We start from the raw sequence: 19,439 nt of genomic DNA, 5'->3' as shown, positions 1-19,439 counted from the left end.
AGGAGTTGGTGAGAAGACAAGAGATAAAGGAGTAACACTACTCCTGAAGTAAGAGTTGTGGGAGTGTGTGATAGAGTGCAAGCAAGTAAATTCTAGATTGATGTGGGCAAAAGTGAAAGTGGATGGCAAGGGATGGGTGATTATTGGTGCTTATGCACTTGGTCATGAGAAGAAAGATCATGAGAGGCAAGTGTTTTGGGAGCAGCTGAGTGAGTGTGTCAGCAGTTTTGGTTTCTTGAAACCAGGTATTAGTGATGGTTGGTTTGAATGCGAAGTTGAGTAATGTGGCAGTTGAGGATATAATTTGTGTGCATGGGGTATTCAGTGTTGTAACTGGAAATGGTGAAGAGCTTGTGTATTTGTGTGCTGAAAATTGATAGGCATGTAAAAGAAAGACTTTTGGATGTAAATGTGCTGAGAGAGGCAGCTGGAGGGATGTTTGAGCTCTATCTTGTGGAGGTGAAGATGAAGATACGTTGAGATTTTTAAAAAAAGAAGACAGTGTCAGGAAGAAGAGAGTGGTGAGAGTAAGTGAACATGGAAAGGAGACTTGTACGAAGAAATACCAGGAAAGATTGAGTGTAGAATGGCAAAAGGTCAGAGCAAGTGAAGTAAGGGAAGTGGGTGAAGAATGAGATGTATTTAGGGAAGCAATGATGGCATGTGCAAAAGGTGCATGAGAAATATGGGCAATGGGCAGATTAGAAAGGGTGGTGAGTGGTAGGGTGAAGATGTAAAGTTGCTAGTGAAAGTGAAAACAGGCACTTGAATGGTACTTACAAGGAAGAGTGCAAATGACTGGGAAATGTATAAGGAAAAGTGACAGGAGTTCAAGAGGAAGGTGCAGGGGCTGAAAAAGAGGGCAAATGAGAGTTGGGGGAGAGAGTATCATTAAACTTAGGGGAAAATAAAATGATGTTTTAGGAGTTGAATAATGTATGAAAGACAGAGAACAATTGGAAACATCATTGAAGCAGGCAAGGGGAGAAGTGATAACAGTTGGTGATGAAGTGAGAAGATTGAGTGAGTATTCTGAAGGATTGTTGAATGTGTTTTGGTCAGGGTGGTATGTGAAGTGAGTGAGTCAGGGAGAGTGGTTTGATGAGAGAGAAAATGTAGTGAAATCCTTGCAGAAGATGAAATCCACTAAGGTGGTGGTAGTGGATAGTATTGCAGTTGAACTTTTTAAGAAATGGGCTGATTGTTGTTGATTTGTTGGTAAGAATATTCAGTGTGTGGATGGATCATGGTGAAATTCCTGAAGATTGGTGTAATGCATGTATTAAGGTGAGTGTTTAAACTACAGAGGCATAAGTTTGTTGGGTGCACCTGGAAAATTGCTTGGGAGGGTTTTGATTGAGAGGGTGAAGGCATGTACAGGGCACTGGATTAGGGAGGATCACTGTGCTTTCAAATGTGCTAAGGGATGTGTGGATCGGGTGTTTGCTTTGAAGAATGTGTGTGAGAAGTACTTAGAAAAACAGATGAATTTGTATGAAGAAATATGTGACTGTTGATGATCAGCATCTTCCCCTTTCTTTATCAATAGCAATGTCCATCATGGGTCTGTCCTGCCTTTTTTATCAATGATTCCTTTTCTCTGACAGATAACCAAATGCACTCAAATGCTAACAGCTCAGCACTGCATCCTTCACTTCCTTCAAGTCTTCTGTTCCCTCTCGCACTTGATGCATATCACCTCAACATGAAGCTCAGAGTTAGACAGATATCTTACTTAATCCAGTGTCAGCAGTCATCAAAACAAAAGGAAAAAATTGCAAAAATAAGATACACCATAAACATGGCTCTGTCTACCTATATCTTTGATGCCCATTTCCTCTGGGAGCTACCATCAAGGGGGTAGCCACAGCAAAAGAGTCCCCTCTCATCCCTGTCCTTACATGCTTCTGTCACATATGCCAATCCATGCATTCTTCCCCCATTTTCCTCCCTCCAGTACTCTTCCACTCATTTTCCCCATGTCATAAGTGGTTTTCCTCTTACACCAACCCCTTCAGGTATACCATCAAACGCTGTTGTAAACTTCATGTCTTGCACTCTTTTCCACATGCCCAAACTGCATTAAAGTATTATGTTTCACCCACTCTTCCACTTCACAATTCATTTCTTGTGCATTCCCTGCCTTGCCAAATCTGCAATATACCCCCTTATTACTCTTTTCATTCCACCTAGTCATACTACATGCTTCTCTCATATAACTCATTTCCACAGGTCAGGATCAAGAGGACTGTGCTGACCCTTTATCCATTTTCTCACTTCAATACTTACTCCTTTACCCTTCATTATTCTGTTAAGGGACCCAGTCACTCTTTTGCATTCATATCTATCCTCCCATATCTTAAACTTACCCAAGATAGCTCGCAAATGCTTAGATTTTGTCATCTCTTCCAGTCTTTCCTCCCCCATATCTATCACAAAGTTTAGTTCACTTTCTTCTCTCATTCTGTGGGGCTGTGCAAAATCTATACTTTTACTCTGTTTCCATTCAAACCCCATTACTTTACTTTTACCTGCATTTGCCTTCATTTGCCTCACAGGATGAAAACATTTGAATAACAACACTTTTGTAGATATAATGCACTATTATGCATTAAAGGGAAGAAAAAAAGAGAGGCCCTTCACTTATAAACATACCTTGAATATGTGGACGTTTCATAAACAGAATATGATACCTTGAATAGAGGGAATAACCCAAACACATGCTTGTTTCTTCAATACAGAAAAAAGAATTGGTTGAAGTAATAGTGCATTTTGATTGAGTAATTGATGCAGAGGGCACTATTTAGGCTTATTATATCTTATAGCAAACTTGGTTAATATTTTGGCAATTTGATTTTGTTATGTATAATATCCCATATCTTGAGAGGTTTTCACTCTGGTGTATTATTCCATTGTATTATGGATAAGGGATACAACAGTGCAGTATATTCAACTCAGTTAGGCTTTGAAATGAATGTATGAATAGCAAGATTTTTTTTGTGAAACTAATTTGTATTTCATTGTTTACAGGTTAATCAAATTTGATCCAAAAACAAAAACAAACACTGTACTAGTAAAGAATGTCCACTTTGCTAATGGTGTCCAGTTGTCTCCAGACCATGATTTTGTTTTACTCTCTGAAACCTGTAGAAGTCGAGTACTTAGGTAAGTTTTATAATGGTAGATAAGCGTGGTGATTAGTTTGTATTTTTCATTTAGACTAGAAAGTTGAATTAAAGGTTATATGTTATCATTAACCCTCTGTAATAAGTATGGTGTATTTTTACAATCCCTTAGGCTTTAGGTTTTCCAAGAGAAAAAAAGATAAGGATAGTGATGTTATAAGTGAATTCAACTTAATGTTAAATGGCATAAACATGAAAAATTGAAAAACAAATAATTATTGGTAAATGTAATCCCTCTGAGTTTACTTAACAGTAAATAATGTGTGAGCTTGATTATGAGCCCATTTCCACTACTTAATTATCATAATGGGGACCAAATGAAACATTGTCATCATCATCTTATTCCTCCAAATCACTACTTTCCATCAAAATTACATATTTCTGCCAGTTGTACCACCTGTTACTGTTTGTGGCTCTCAGATGCATGGGTATCACTCTTCCAGCTCTTAAGATGCTTGCTCCCATGAGAGTCCTTCCACCATAGTGTTTGTAGGGTAGCTGACAGCTGTGAAATTTCTTTGGGTGAATTATTACCGCTGGTGATATATGGTACTTTTATATGGCTATGGTTGCTTCAGAAAATATGAAGTGGGGCAGGAAACATCGGCTTGTATCTCACACATGAGTAGGACTCTGGTGTAAATGGTACATGTCAAAGATGAACAGTATAAGAATATAGTTGTATCCATTCTACATTCTTATTATATAAGTTATCAGAATTCCCATTGTCATTACAATCATGGATATTTCCTTGGCATTATGGTGTATCATTGGTTCATCATGAAACTCTTCTTGATTGCCTTTGGTACAGAGAGAAGAGTTAGTGACTCAGAGATTTTGAGGAAAACTTCTTTTACTATATAGAAATATTGAAAGCTCTGTTAGTAAAGAACATCTCTTCCTGAAACATGAGAAATGTTTTTGTGGACCACTTCCATGAGTTTATCGAGCCATGAGTTTGGAAAGGTAGTTTTCACTTCACTCTTCTATGGAACCTTTTCTTGGAAGAGATTAAGAGAGGTCTTTGGCTTACCTATGATTTTTTTTTTTTTTTTTTTTTTTTATACTTTGTCGCTGTCTCCCGTGTTTGCGAGGTAGTGCAAGGAGACAGACGAAAGAAATGGCCCAACCCACCCCCATACACATGTATATACATACTTCCACACACGCAAATATACATACCTACACAGCTTTCCATGGTTTACCCCAGACGCTTCACATGCCTTGATTCAATCCACTGACAGCACGTCAGCCCCGGTATACCACATCGCTCCAATTCACTCTGTTCCTTGCCCTCCTTTCACCCTCCTGCATGTTCAGGCCCCGATCACACAAAATCTTTTTCACTCCATCTTTCCACCTCCAATTTGGTCTCCCTCTTCTCCTTGTTCCCTCCACCTCCGACACATATATCCTCTTGGTCAATCTTTCCTCACTCATCCTCTCCATGTGCCCAAACCACTTCAAAACACCCTCTTCTGCTCTCTCAACCACGCTCTTTTTATTTCCACACATCTCTCTTACCCTTACGTTACTCACTCGATCAAACCACACATTGTCCTCAAACATCTCATTTCCAGATCATCCATCCTCCTGCGCACAACTCTATCCATAGCCCACGCCTCGCAACCATACAACATTGTTGGAACCACTATTCCTTCAAACATACCCATTTTTGCTTTCCGAGATAATGTTCTCGACTTCCACACATTCTTCAAGGCCCCCAGAATTTTCGCCCCCTCCCCCACCCTATGATCCACTTCCGCTTCCATGGTTCCATCCGCTGCCAGATCCACTCCCAGATATCTAAAACACTTCACTTCCTCCAGTTTTTCTCCATTCAAACTCACCTCCCAATTGACTTGACCCTCAACCCTACTGTACCTAATAACCTTGCTCTTATTCACATTTACTCTTAACTTTCTTCTTCCACACACTTTACCAAACTCAGTCACCAGCTTCTGCAGTTTCTCACATGAATCAGCCACCAGCGCTGTGTCATCAGCGAACAACAACTGACTCACTTCCCAAGCTCTCTCATCCCCAACAGACTTCATACTTGCCCCTCTTTCCAAAACTCTTGCATTTACCTCCCTAACAACCCCATCCATAAACAAATTAAACAACCATGGAGACATCACACACCCCTGCCGCAAACCTACATTCACTGAGAACCAATCACTTTCCTCTCTTCCTACACGTACACATGCATTACATCCTCAATAAAAACTTTTCACTGCTTCTAACAACTTTCCTCCCACACCATATATTCTTAATACCTTCCACAGAGCATCTCTATCAACTCTATCATATGCCTTCTCCAGATCCATAAATGCTACATACAAATCCATTTGCTTTTCTAAGTATTTCTCACATACATTCTTCAAAGCAAACACCTGATCCACACATCCTCTACCACTTCTGAAACCACACTGCTCTTCCCCAATCTGATGCTCTGTACATGCCTTCACCCTCTCAATCAATACCCTCCCATATAATTTACCAGGAATACTCAACAAACTTATACCTCTGTAATTTGAGCACTCACTCTTATCCCCTTTGCCTTTGTACAATGGCACTATGCACGCATTCCGCCAATCCTCAGGCACCTCACCATGAGTCATACATACATTAAATAACCTTACCAACCAGTCAACAATACAGTCACCCCCTTTTTTAATAAATTCCACTGCAATACCATCCAAACCTGCTGCCTTGCCGGCTTTCATCTTCCGCAAAGCTTTCACTACCTCTTCTCTGTTTACCAAATCATTTTCTATAAATTATATCTAGCTCTAGATGTCAAGGCTTGATCTGATGCAGTAAGGGTTGTCACCATGAATGTAGAAGGATACCAAAGATGATTCATAAGGTAATATTTTTGCTTTACTTATCCTCTTATTGAGAAAGTTTCCTCTAACACTTCTGTAAGCAATGAAAAATGTGTGGAAAGAGAGAGCATTATCTTGGAGAGCAAAAATGGTTATGTTTGAAGGAATAGTAGCTGTATGGGTTGTATGGAGGAGGGTGGATGTGTTGGAAATGAAATGTGCTCTCATGGAATATGAGATGAACCACTCTAGGAGAGAACAGAAAGATTTGAAGTATGAAAATCCTTTGTTCAGGTGGTCTGCAAGCATTTTTCTACTTAGGATTTCTCTCTCATTACATTCACATACGTTGAAATGGTTATTAAACAAACAAACACACTGTTCTACCAGTTAAGCCTAAAACCTTTGACCCTGTACTGCACTGATGATCTTGAATGACAGTAAACCCTCAACATAAAGATATCCTGCAGAATTTGGTGACTGAGTTTGGAAAAGTGTGGGGGGAAGGCGGCGAAGGTTCTAGGAGTGATGAAGAATGTGTGGAAGGAGAGAATGTTATCTTGGAGAGTAAAATGGATATGTTTAAAGGAATGGTCGTTCCAACAAAGTTGTATGGTTGTGAGGCATGGGCTATAGATAGGGCTGTATGGAGGAAGGTGGATGTGTTGGAAAAGAAATGTCTGAGGACAATGTGGTGTGAGGTGGTTTGATCGAATAAGTAATGAAAGGACAAGAGAGATGTGTGGAAATAAAAAGAGTGTTGTTGATAGAGCAGAAGAGGATGTGTTGAAATGGTTTAGGCATATGGAGAGAATGAGTGAGGAAAGATTGACAGAGAGGAAATGAAATATGTCAGAGGTGGAGGGAACAAGGAGAAGTAGGGGACTAAATTGGAGGTGGAAGGATGGAGTGAAAAAGATTTTGAACAATTCGGGCCTGAACATCAGGAGGGTGAGAGGCATGCAAGGAATAGAGTGAATTGGAACGATGTGGTATACTGGGGTTGACGTGCTGCCAATGGGAATGAACCAGGGCATGTGAAATGTTTATGTTAGACCATGGAAAGTTCTGTTGTTCCTGGATGTAGGGCTTCAATTGTGGATAGGGAGCTGTGTTTTTGGTGCATTACACATTATAGCTAGAGAATGAGTGTGAGTAGATTTGGCCTTTTTTTTTTTTTGCCTGTTTCCTGGCGCTGCCACAATGCTGGTTTATTAACCCTCTTCCTTTGGTATTATTTTAGATTTTTGCCCCCAAGAGTTGGCTGCTTGTGTACCCCCACTGTTAGCTTAACCATGCAATATTTGGCAAGTTGTTGCATCACATAAGTTGAGTGTGACCATTGGCAACTCGGGTGGGCTGGTTTGATGACTGTTTACTTCCCTACATATTGAGGCTTCGGAACTTTCTGTCGTCTCTTGTCTTTCCCAATGATTATGACTTGGCACTTTTTAAAAGACAGGTTTTTTCACATCCTTCAAAATTTGGAAATGCATTTGCTTTTCTCTTCTTTTCCCCTTTCATGAACCTCTTCATATTTCAGTCAAGGCCCTTCCTTGATGTGGACTTTTGTCCTTGACTGGAGCCTCCAACATAAAAAGATTGAATGTGTTGTCTAGTTAGTATATGATTAACATATGATAGATTGATTGTTTCACATGTTATGTTTATTACCCTCTTGAAATGTTCCCTTTCATTTAATGGTCTCTTATTCTTAGTTTTATGTTTAAGTGTGCATCCAAAGCCTCCCCTCTTTCTTCCCATTCTTCAAGTGTAATTTGAAGTATTCATGCCATAAAACTGTGTTGGTTAAGGTTTCTTTAAGTAAGAGTGTCTTTCACCTCTTTTGATATAACAATCAGTCACCTTAGTTGGGTCTTGGGTTGTCGATAGGTCATAGTATTCACTGTTTTAATTTCTTATTTTTTGTGGAGTAAAGGAGGCTGTAGGGTATAAGGGCCCAAGCATTTAGAAGGGTAAGAGGTGTTCATTTGGTGGAAAGAATTGAAGTGATGAGATACAATTTTGCTAAATCAGGTAAAATACAGCAGTCAAGGTATACTATAGAGTATTCTTTGAATCTTAGCTATAGATGGTAATGTCTGGTTTTAGTATAATATACATGACAAGTCATGATTCTTGCAACTGAGGCCATTGTTTGTGTGTTCATGTCACTACCTTTTAAGTGCAGGAAAGAGAGTTAGGTATAAGAAAAGATATATGTATATTTCATTTTTGCCATATTAACATTCCTTGTATATTTTGTTGCAGACATTGGCTGAAAGGACCTAAATCAGGCCAGACAGAGGTTTTTGTAGACAGGCTGCCAGGCTTGCCTGACAACATTAGAAGTAAAGATGGTGGATACTATGTCTCACTTATAATTGTCAAGATTAGAGACATTTTTGATCCACTTCATGTCTTGGCAAAGTTTCCAATTCTTCGTAAGCTCATTCTCAGAGTGTTGGCAGTGACAAAATATATTGTTGAATCCATCGGCAAGATATATACCAATCAGCACATTGAGGAGCTAGCCAGTAGGGTAGGTTTGAAATGGTATAGTTTTTAAACAAAATATATTCTCTAATGTTTTACTTTTGAAGCATGAACAGTATTTTGATTAACTCATCAGATTTTTATTTATTATTTGTAGATGCTATTGACGTTTGTGTAAATAAATTATACATTTCCTTTTTTCCATAGCCAGAGGTTGAACCATTATGTGACATTCTTTTTTTCATTCATTTCAAGCTAGAAGTTTCAATTTTCTAAATTGTTTCTTACATTTCTCATATGTATATATATGTATGTGTGTGTGTGTGTATATGTGCGTGTGTGTGTGTATGTGTGTGTGTGTGTGTGTATATGTATATATATATATGTATATTATCCCTTTATCCCTGGGGATAGGGGATTAAGAATACTTCCCACGTATTCCCTGCGTGTCGTAGAAGGCGACTAAAAGGGGAGGGAGTGGGGGGCTGGAAATCCTCCCCTCTTTTTTTTTTTTTTTTTTTTTTTTTTTTTTTTTTTTCTTCCAAAAGAAGGAACAGACGGGGCCAGGTGAGGACATTCCAAAAAAGGCCCAGTCCTCTGTTCTTAACGCTACCTCGCTAACGCGGGAAGTGGCGAATAGTTTAAAAGAAAAAAGAAAAAAGAATATTATCCCTGGGGATAGGGGTGAAAGAATACTTCCCACGTATTCCTCGTGTGTCGTAGAAAGCGACTAGAGGGGACGGGAGCGGGGGGCCAGAAATCCTGCCCTCCTTGTATTAATTTTCTAAAATGGGAAACAGAAGAAGGAGTCACGCGGGGAGTGCTCATCCTCCTCGAAGGCTCAGAGTGGGGTGCCTAAATGTGTGTGGATGTAACCAAGATGTGAAAAAAGGAGAGATAGGTAGTATGTTTGAGGAAAGGAACCTGGATGTTTTGGCTCTGAGTGAAACGAAGCTCAAGGGTAAAGGGGAAGAGTGGTTTGGGAATGTCTGGGGAGTAAAGTCAGGGGTTGGTGAGAGGACAAGAGCAAGGGAAGGAGTAGCAATACTCCTGAAACAGGAGTTGTGGGAGTATGGGATAGAGTGTAAGAAAGTAAATTCTCGATTAATATGGGTAAAACTGAAAGTTGATGGAGAGAGGTGGGTGATTATTGGTGCATATGCACCTGGGCATGAAAAGAAAGATCAAGAGAGGCAAGTGTTTTGGGAGCAGCTGAATGAGTGTGTTAGTGGTTTTGATGCACGAGACCGGGTCATAGTGATGGGTGATTTGAATGCAAAGGTAAGTAATGTGGCAGTTGAGGGAATAATTGGTATACATGGGGTGTTCAGTGTTGTAAATGGAAATGGTGAAGAGCTAGTAGATTTATGTGCTGAAAAAGGACTGATGATTGGGAATACCTGGTTTAAAAAGCGAGATATACATAAGTATACTTATGTAAGTAGGAGAGATGGCCAGAGAGCGTTATTGGATTACGTGTTAATTGACAGGCGTGCGAAAGAGAGACTTTTGGATGTTAATGTGCTGAGAGGTGCAACTGGAGGGATGTCTGATCATTATCTTGTGGAGGCTAAGGTGAAGATTTGTATGGGTTTTCAGAAAAGAAGAGTGAATGTTGGGGTGAAGAGAGTGGTGAGAGTAAGTGAGCTTGAGAAGGAGACCTGTGTGAGGAAGTACCAGGAGAGACTGAGTACAGAATGGAAAAAGGTGAGAACAATGGAAGTAAGGGGAGTGGGGGAGGAATGGGATGTATTTAGGGAATCAGTGATGGATTGCGCAAAAGATGCTTGTGGCATGAGAAGAGTGGGAGGTGGGTTGATTAGAAAGGGTAGTGAGTGGTGGGATGAAGAAGTAAGATTATTAGTGAAAGAGAAGAGAGAGGCATTTGGACGATTTTTGCAGGGAAAAAATGCAATTGAATGGGAGATGTATAAAAGAAAGAGACAGGAGGTCAAGAGAAAGGTGCAAGAGGTGAAAAAAAGGGCAAATGAGAGTTGGGGTGAGAGAGTATCATTAAATTTTAGGGAGAATAAAAAGATGTTCTGGAAGGAGGTAAATAAAGTGCGTAAGACAAGGGAGCAAATGGGAACTTCAGTGAAGGGCGCAAATGGGGAGGTGATAACAAGTAGTGGTGATGTGAGAAGGAGATGGAGTGAGTATTTTGAAGGTTTGTTGAATGTGTTTGATGATAGAGTGGCAGATATAGGGTGTTTTGGTCGAGGTGGTGTGCAAAGTGAGAGGGTTAGGGAAAATGATTTGGTAAACAGAGAAGAGGTAGTGAAAGCTTTGCGGAAGATGAAAGCCGGCAAGGCAGCAGGTTTGGATGGTATTGCAGTGGAATTTATTAAAAAAGGGGGTGACTGTATTGTTGACTGGTTGGTAAGGTTATTTAATGTATGTATGACTCATGGTGAGGTGCCTGAGGATTGGCGGAATGCGTGCATAGTGCCATTGTACAAAGGCAAAGGGGATAAGAGTGAGTGCTCAAATTACAGAGGTATAAGTTTGTTGAGTATTCCTGGTAAATTATATGGGAGGGTATTGATTGAGAGGGTGAAGGCATGTACAGAGCATCAGATTGGGGAAGAGCAGTGTGGTTTCAGAAGTGGTAGAGGATGTGTGGATCAGGTGTTTGCTTTGGAGAATGTATGTGAGAAATACTTAGAAAAGCAAATGGATTTGTATGTAGCATTTATGGATCTGGAGAAGGCATATGATAGAGTTGATAGAGATGCTCTGTGGAAGGTATTAAGAATATATGGTGTGGGAGGAAAGTTGTTAGAAGCAGTGAAAAGTTTTTATCGAGGATGTAAGGCATGTGTACGTGTAGGAAGAGAGGAAAGTGATTGGTTCTCAGTGAATGTAGGTTTGCGGCAGGGGTGTGTGATGTCTCCATGGTTGTTTAATTTGTTTATGGATGGGGTTGTTAGGGAGGTAAATGCAAGAGTTTTGGAAAGAGGGGCAAGTATGAAGTCTGTTGGGGATGAGAGAGCTTGGGAAGTGAGTCAGTTGTTGTTCGCTGATGATACAGCTCTGGTGGCTGATTCATGTGAGAAACTGCAGAAGCTGGTGACTGAGTTTGGAAAAGTGTGTGGAAGAAGAAAGTTAAGAGTAAATGTGAATAAGAGCAAGGTTATTAGGTACAGTAGGGTTGAGGGTCAAGTCAATTGGGAGGTGAGTTTGAGTGGAGAAAAACTGGAGGAAGTGAAGTGTTTTAGATATCTGGGAGTGGATCTGGCAGCGGATGGAACCATGGAAGCGGAAGTGGATCATAGGGTGGGGGAGGGGGCGAAAATCCTGGGGGCCTTGAAGAATGTGTGGAAGTCGAGAACATTATCTCGGAAAGCAAAAATGGGTATGTTTGAAGGAATAGTGGTTCCAACAATGTTGTATGGTTGCGAGGCGTGGGCTATGGATAGAGTTGTGCGCAGGAGGATGGATGTGCTGGAAATGAGATGTTTGAGGACAATGTGTGGTGTGAGGTGGTTTGATCGAGTGAGTAACGTAAGGGTAAGAGAGATGTGTGGAAATAAAAAGAGCGTGGTTGAGAGAGCAGAAGAGGGTGTTTTGAAGTGGTTTGGGCACATGGAGAGGATGAGTGAGGAAAGATTGACCAAGAGGATATATGTGTCGGAGGTGGAGGGAACAAGGAGAAGAGGGAGACCAAATTGGAGGTGGAAAGATGGAGTGAAAAAGATTTTGTGTGATCGGGGCCTGAACATGCAGGAGGGTGAAAGGAGGGCAAGGAATAGAGTAAATTGGAGCGATGTGGTATACCGGGGTTGACGTGCTGTCAGTGGATTGAAGCAAGGCATGTGAAGCGTCTGGGGTAAACCATGGAAAGCTGTGTAGGTATGTATATTTGCGTGTGTGGACGTATGTATATACATGTGTATGGGGGGGGGGGTTGGGCCATTTCTTTCGTCTGTTTCCTTGCGCTACCTCGCAAACGCGGGAGACAGCGACAAAGTATAATAGAATAATAAATAGGATGTATTTAGAATTATTGCTGCATAAACATTATTGGGGCTGAATAACAGTGAGGGAATATATTTTGTAGAGATGAAAGTGCTCAAAAAAGTGCGACATATGGCAACTATTTCTACCTCAGAATATATATATGTGTGGCATGCAGAAGATGGAGGATGGTCATGGGAGAAAGGGTAGAGTAGTAGGGCTGATGAAGTTGCTAGTGAAAGAAAAAAAGATAGATGTATGAGTGTTGCATGAAAGTAGGGTGTGTGACTGGTAGATGTACAAGAAAAAGCATTTGTAGGTGAAGGTGCTGGTGCTGAAAAAGAGGGCAAATGAGAATTAGGGTGAGTACGTATCAGCAAATTTAGGGAGAACAAGAAAGTATTTTGGAAGGAGTTTGATAGTATAAGCAAAGCAAGAGTACAAATGGGATCATTGGTGAAGGAGGCAAGTTAGAAAGTGGTAGTAGGCAGAGATGAGATGAAGAAGAGATGGAATGAGTATATTGAGGGATTCTTTACTGTGTTTGATGATAGTTTGGCAAATCATAGTGTGGCAAATGTTGTGTCAAGGAGGTATGTATTGTGAGAGAGTCAAGGCAAGTTGTGTGGGAAGAGGACAAAAAGTGTTGAAATCCTTGTGAAAGATGAAATGTGGCAAGGCAGCTGGAGTAGGTGATATTGCAGTTGAATTTCTTGAAAAAGGTGATGACTTTGTTGTTGGTTGGTTAGTTAGGATTTTTATTGTATATATGGATCATAGTGAGGTGCCTGAGGAGTAGAAGAATACTTATATTGTGCCATTGTTTAAAGGCAAGGGGAACAAAGGTGAATGTTTAAATTTGAAATATAAGTTTGTGGAGTGTTCCTGATAAATTGTCTGGTGAGTTGTGATTGAGAGGGTGATAGTAATCGCAGAGCATCAGATTGGGAAGGAATAGTGGGGTTTCAAGAGTGGTGGAGAATGTATGGATCAAGTGTTTGTTTTGAATATTGTGTGTGTGTGTAAAACTTAAGAGGAACAGAATGATTTGTATGTGACATTTTTGGATATGGAGAAAGCTTATGTTTGGATTGAGAGAGATACTTTGTGGAAGGTGTTATGAATATACTCATAGGGGATAGGTGAGAAAGATTAGTTCCCACGTATTCCCTGCATGTCATAGAAGATGACTAAAAGGGGAGGGAGCAGGGGGCTAGAATTCCTTCCCTCTCATTTTTTTAATTTTCCAAAAGAAGGAACAGAGAAGGGGGCCAGGTGAGGATATTCCCTCAAAGGCTCAGTCCTCTGTTCTTAACGCTACCTCACTAACACGGGAAATGGCAAATAGTATGATAGGATAGGGATGTGGAAGCATAGCTATTAGAAGCAGTAAGGAGTTTTCAGCAAGATGGTAAAGCATGTGTGTGAGTAGGTAGAGAGAAAGGTGAGAGGTTCTAGCTGAAGTTGGGTCTGTGGCTGATTTGTTTGATCTCAGCATGGCTGTTCAGTCTGTATATGGATGAGGTGGTGGGGGAAGTGAATGCTAGGTCTTTGAGGAGAGAAGTAGGTCTACAGTCTGGTAGGGGAGCTTTGGAGGGGAGCCAGTTATTAAATAGATGAATAAATAGATAATATTATTTTATATTTATTTGGCTTTGTCGCTGTCTCCTGCGTTAGCAAAGTAGCACAAGGAAACAGACGAAAAAATGGCCCAACCCACCCACAGACACATGTATATACATACACGTCCACACACGCAAATATACATACCAATACATCTCAATGTGCACATATATATACACACACAGACATATACATATATACACATGTACATAATTCATACTGTCTACCTTTATTCATTCCCATCGCCACCCCGCCACACATGGAATAACAACCCCCTACCCCCTCATGTGTGCGAGGTAGCACTAGGAAAAGACAACAAAGGCCCCATTTGTTCACACTCAGTCTCTAGGTGTCATGTAATAATGCACTGAAACCAAAGCTCCCTTTCCACATCCAGGCCCCACAGAACTTTACATGGTTTACCCCAGACGCTTCACATGCCCTGGTTCACTCCATTGACAGCACGTCGACCCCGGTATACCACATCGTTCCAATTCACTCTATTCCTTACATTCCTTTCACCCTCCTGCATGTTCAGGCCCCGATCACTCAAAATCTTTTTCACTGCATCTTTCCACCTCCAATTTGGTCTCCCACTTCTCCTCGTTCCCTCCACCTCTGACACATATATCCACTTGGTCAATCTTTCCTCACTCATTCTCTCCATGTGACCAAACCATTTCAAAACACCCTCTTCTGCTCTCTCAACCACACTCTTTTTATTACCACACATCTCTCTTACCCTTACATTACTTACTCGATCAAACCACCTCACACCACATGTTGTCCTCAAACATCTCATTTCCAGCACATCCACCATCCTGTGCACAACTCTATCTATAGCCCATTCCTCGCAACCATACAACATTGTTGGAACCACTATTCCTTCAAACATATCCATTTTTGCTTTCCGAGATAATGTTCTCGACTTCCAAACATTCTTCAAGGCTCCCAGAACTTTCGCCCCCTCCCCCACCCTATGATTCACTTCCGCTTCCATGGTTCCATCTGCTGCCAAATCCACTCCCAGATATCTAAAACACTTTACTTCCTCCAGTTTTTCTCCATTCAAACTTACCTCCCAATTGACTTGTCCCTCAACCCTACTGTACCTAATAACCTTGCTCTTATTCACATTTACTCTTAACTTTCTTCTTCACACACTTTACCAAACTCAGTCACCAGCTTCTGCAGTTTCTCACATGAATCAGCTACTAGCGCTGTATCATCAGCAAACAACAACTGACTCACTTCCCAAGCTCTCTCATCCACAACAGACTGCATACTTGCCCGTCTTTCCAAAACTCTTGCATTCACCTTCCTAACAGTTAACCCCATCCATAAACAAATTAAACAACCATGGAGACATCACACACCTCTGCCGCAAACCTACATTCACTGAGAACCAATCACTTTCCTCTCCTCCTACACTTACACATGCCTTACATCCTCGATAAAAACTTTTTACTGCTTCTAACAACTTTCCTCCCACACCATATATTCTTAATACCTTCCACAGAGCATCTCTATCAACTCTATCATATGCCTTCTCCAGATCGATAAATGCTACATACAAATCCATTTGCTTTTCTAAGTATTTCTCACATACATTCTTCAAAGCAAACACCTGATCCACACATCCTCTACCACTTCTGAAACCACACTGCTCTTCCCCAATCTGATGCTCTGTGCATGCCTTCACCCTCTCAATCAATACCCTCCCATATAATTTACCAGGAATACTCAACAAACTTATACCTCTGTAATTTGAGCACTCACTCTTATCCAATTTGCCTTTGTACAATGGCACAATGCAAGCATTCCGCCAATCCTCAGGCACCTCACCATGAATCATACATACATTAAATAACCTTACCAACCAGTCAACAATACAGTCATCCCCTTTTTTAATAAATTCCACTGTAATACCATCCAAACTCGCTGCCTTGCCGGCTTTCATCTTTCGCAAAGCTTTTACTACTTCTTCTCTGTTTACCAAATCATTTTCCCTAACCCTCTCACTTTGCACACCACCTCTACCAAAACACCTTATATCTGCCACTCTATCATCAAACACATTCAACAAACCTTCAAAATACTCACTCCATCTCCTTTTCACATCACCACTACTTGTTATCACCTCCCCATTTGCGCCCTTCACTGAAGTTCCCATTTGCTCCCTTGTCTTACACACTTTATTTACCTCCTTCCAAAACATCTTTTTTTTTCTCCCTAAGATTTAATGATACTCTCTCACCCCAACTCTCATTTGCCCTCTTTTTCACCTCTTGCACCTTTCTCTTGACCTCCTGCCTCTTTCTTTTATACATCTCCCACTCATTTGCGTTTTTTCCATGCAAAAATCGTCCAAATGCCTCTCTCTTCTCTTTCACTAATAATCTTGCTTCTTCATCCCACCACTCACTACCCTTTCTAATCAACCCACCTACCATGCTTCTCATGCCAGAAGCATCTTTTGCGCAAGCCATCACTGCTTCCCTAAATACATCCCATTCCTCCCCCACTCCCCTTACCTCCTTTGTTCTCACCTTTTTCCATTCTGTACTCAGTCTCTCCTAGTACTTCCTCACACAAGTCTCCTTCCCAAGCTCACTTACTCTCACCACTCTCTTCACCCCAACATTCTCTCTTCTTTTCTGAAAACCCCTACAAATCTTCACCTTCGCCTCCACAAGATAATGATCATACATCCCTCCAGTTGCACCTCTCAACACATTAACATCCAAAAGTCTCTCTTTCACGCGCCTATCAATTAACACGTAATCCAATAACGCTCTCTGGCCATCTCTCCTACTTACATATGTATACTTATGTATATCTCTCTTTTTAAACCAGGTATTCCCAATCACCAGTCCTTTTTCAGCACATAAATCTACAAGCTCTTCACCATTTCCATTTACAACACTGAACACCCCATGTATACCAATTATTCCCTCAACTGTCACATTACACACCTTTGCATTCAAATCACCCATCACTATAACCCGGTCTTGTGCATCAAAACCACTAACACACTCATTCAGCTGCTCCCAAAACACTTGCCTCTCATGATCTTTCTTCTCATGCCCAGGTGCATACGTGCCAATAATCACCCATCTCTCTCCATCAACTTTCAGTTTTACCCATATCAATCTAGAATTTACTTACACTCTATCACATACTCCCACCACTCCTGTTTCAGGAGTAGTGCTACTCCTTCCCTTGCTCTTGTCCTCTCACTAACCCTTGACTTTACTCCCAAGACATTCCCAAACCACTCTTCCCCTTTACCCTTGAGCTTCGTTTCACTCAGAGCCAAAACATCCAGGTTCCTTTCCTCAAACATACTACCTATCTCTCCTTTTTTCACATCTTGGTTACATCCACACACATTTAGACACCCCAATCTGAGCCTTCGAGGAGGATAAATGAATGTTTTATTGAGTTCAGGCAGCCATTAGGCTGAAAATATACAGTTGAGGAAATACATAACTGAGTTCAAAATTGAGCTAGTTAATTAATCACAGAAGAACTTAAGATCAAGATAGGGCTGGACACTTTTGCTCTTTGGATAAGCACATGAGTGAAGTCTATCTACATATTACAGGAAGTTTTACAGAGCAAATTCTGTTATTTTTACATTAAGTATTAAATGGTGATTAGTTGTACATTAGAGTGATGTGAAGCTACATTTTGGTTGAATTGTAGTGGTATTATGTTGATATACATTATGTATTTAATGGTAAACAGTAGGTGATGTAAAGTTGCTTCTTGAAGAGCAGTAATACTGTGTTGGTATATATTATGTATTTGATGGTGAACTTAAAGTGATGAATATTTTCAGGTTAGGTGCATTACAGTAATATAGTAGTTGACATACATATAACTATGGCAATAATACTTGCTGTGCTCTTGTTTATGGATTGTTTCTGACATTTACAGTAATAGGTGTAGGACAGTTCTTGTATCTGTACAAGCATCGGTTGTTACATGGTGATTGTGGTAACATGTCGGTCAGTGGGGTTTAGTGCTGGTACTGGTACCTGTCAGTTTCATGGTGTTTATACAAGGTGATCACTCCTCTGACCCTTGAGGAAATTGTTGTCTTGTATCTGGTTTACAACTGAAAGGTTAGAGGGCAAAGAATATGTCAATGTCTTGTTATTTATGATGAAGCAACATTACCTCCTACATAGGCCTCTCGAGAGACTTTCACCGAGTTACTGGTTCACTAGTAAAGGTATCTAATATGTATACCTTTTTCACAATCATGTTCACCAGAGGTAGACAGTCTTGTGTGAAGATGGTAGGTCAAATCAAGCATAATCCAAATAACACTAATATTCCAGTAAAAAGATAATAAGTCATTACCGGGAAATTATCGTCCAATTAACTCAAATGTTTGTTGTTGGAAAACTTATCGCAACTATCATTCAAGACAAAATTGTAAACCTTTAAGAAGACCATCACTTACTAAACATTTTGTAGCATGGTTTGTGATGAAATAACTCATGTCTGACAGTTTCACTGGAATTTTTTTTGACATAATCAACATTTATGATGAAAGTAAAGCAGTGGATGTCATCTATTTAGATTTTAAAAAAGCATTGATAATGTTTTGCATCAAAGGTTAATAGCAGAAGTTTTGTCACATGGTTCTTATGGGGGTTGTACTTCATTAGTTAGGAATTTGGTTGACAGCCATAAACAGAGAAGTGATAAACAGTCAAGCCTCAGAATGGGTAGAAATAACAAGTGGTGTGGGATGAGGATCAGCCTTGGGACTGGCTCTCTTTCTCATATATGTTGATGTTATTGATAATGGGCTTCTTAATAAGATATCAGAATTTGCAGAGGACACTCTCCTTGGAAATGAATCTACAACCAAACTTAAGTGTATGTTGCTTCAATCTCATATAAGCAAACTGATGGATTTGGTTTATAGGTGGCAAATGAATTTTGAATTTATAAATGCCAAGTTTTTTATGTCGGAAGTGAAAATGGAAAGGTAAGCTACAGTGTGAATTTTCTTAAACTGCTAAAGGTAAATCAGGAATAAGACTTTGGAGTAATAATTATCTTTAGTAACTAATCTCTATGCACTGGTAAGCAGTGCTTAGAAGCAGTAAAAAGAGCAAACAAGATTCATGCATTCAGTGAAAAGACTTTCAAACTTAAGTTTAAGAAAATCATTCTCTCACTTTTTTCTGTTCATTGATGCATTCCCATCTTGAATATTGTGTTTAGTTTTGGTCACCCTACTTGAAAAAAGACATAGTAGACAGATTGGTGAGAGAACAGTGTAAAGCCACCAATATGAATCCAGGACTGTGAAACATTTTGTGAG

General features: G+C 40.3%; 1 protein-coding gene across 6 annotated transcripts in view; it reads left to right on the top strand.

The window, feature by feature from the left end:
- The window catches only part of LOC139747309 (adipocyte plasma membrane-associated protein Hemomucin-like), a 109,487-nt gene that overhangs the window by 82,546 nt on the left and 7,502 nt on the right, over nucleotides 1-19,439 (top strand). For all 6 annotated transcript variants that reach the window (XM_071659461.1, XM_071659458.1, XM_071659463.1 and 3 more), the window contains 2 exons: nucleotides 3,031-3,165; nucleotides 8,288-8,558. In XM_071659461.1, the coding sequence (XP_071515562.1) occupies nucleotides 3,031-3,165; nucleotides 8,288-8,558 (406 nt within the window). The remainder of the gene's footprint in view (nucleotides 1-3,030; nucleotides 3,166-8,287; nucleotides 8,559-19,439) is intronic.

This window comes from Panulirus ornatus, chromosome 68, assembly GCF_036320965.1.
Source record: "Panulirus ornatus isolate Po-2019 chromosome 68, ASM3632096v1, whole genome shotgun sequence".
In the NCBI taxonomy this organism is placed as follows: domain Eukaryota; kingdom Metazoa; phylum Arthropoda; class Malacostraca; order Decapoda; family Palinuridae; genus Panulirus; species Panulirus ornatus.
The sequence above is the reverse complement of the archived record's forward strand: the minus strand, read 5'-3'. Positions and strand labels throughout refer to the sequence as shown.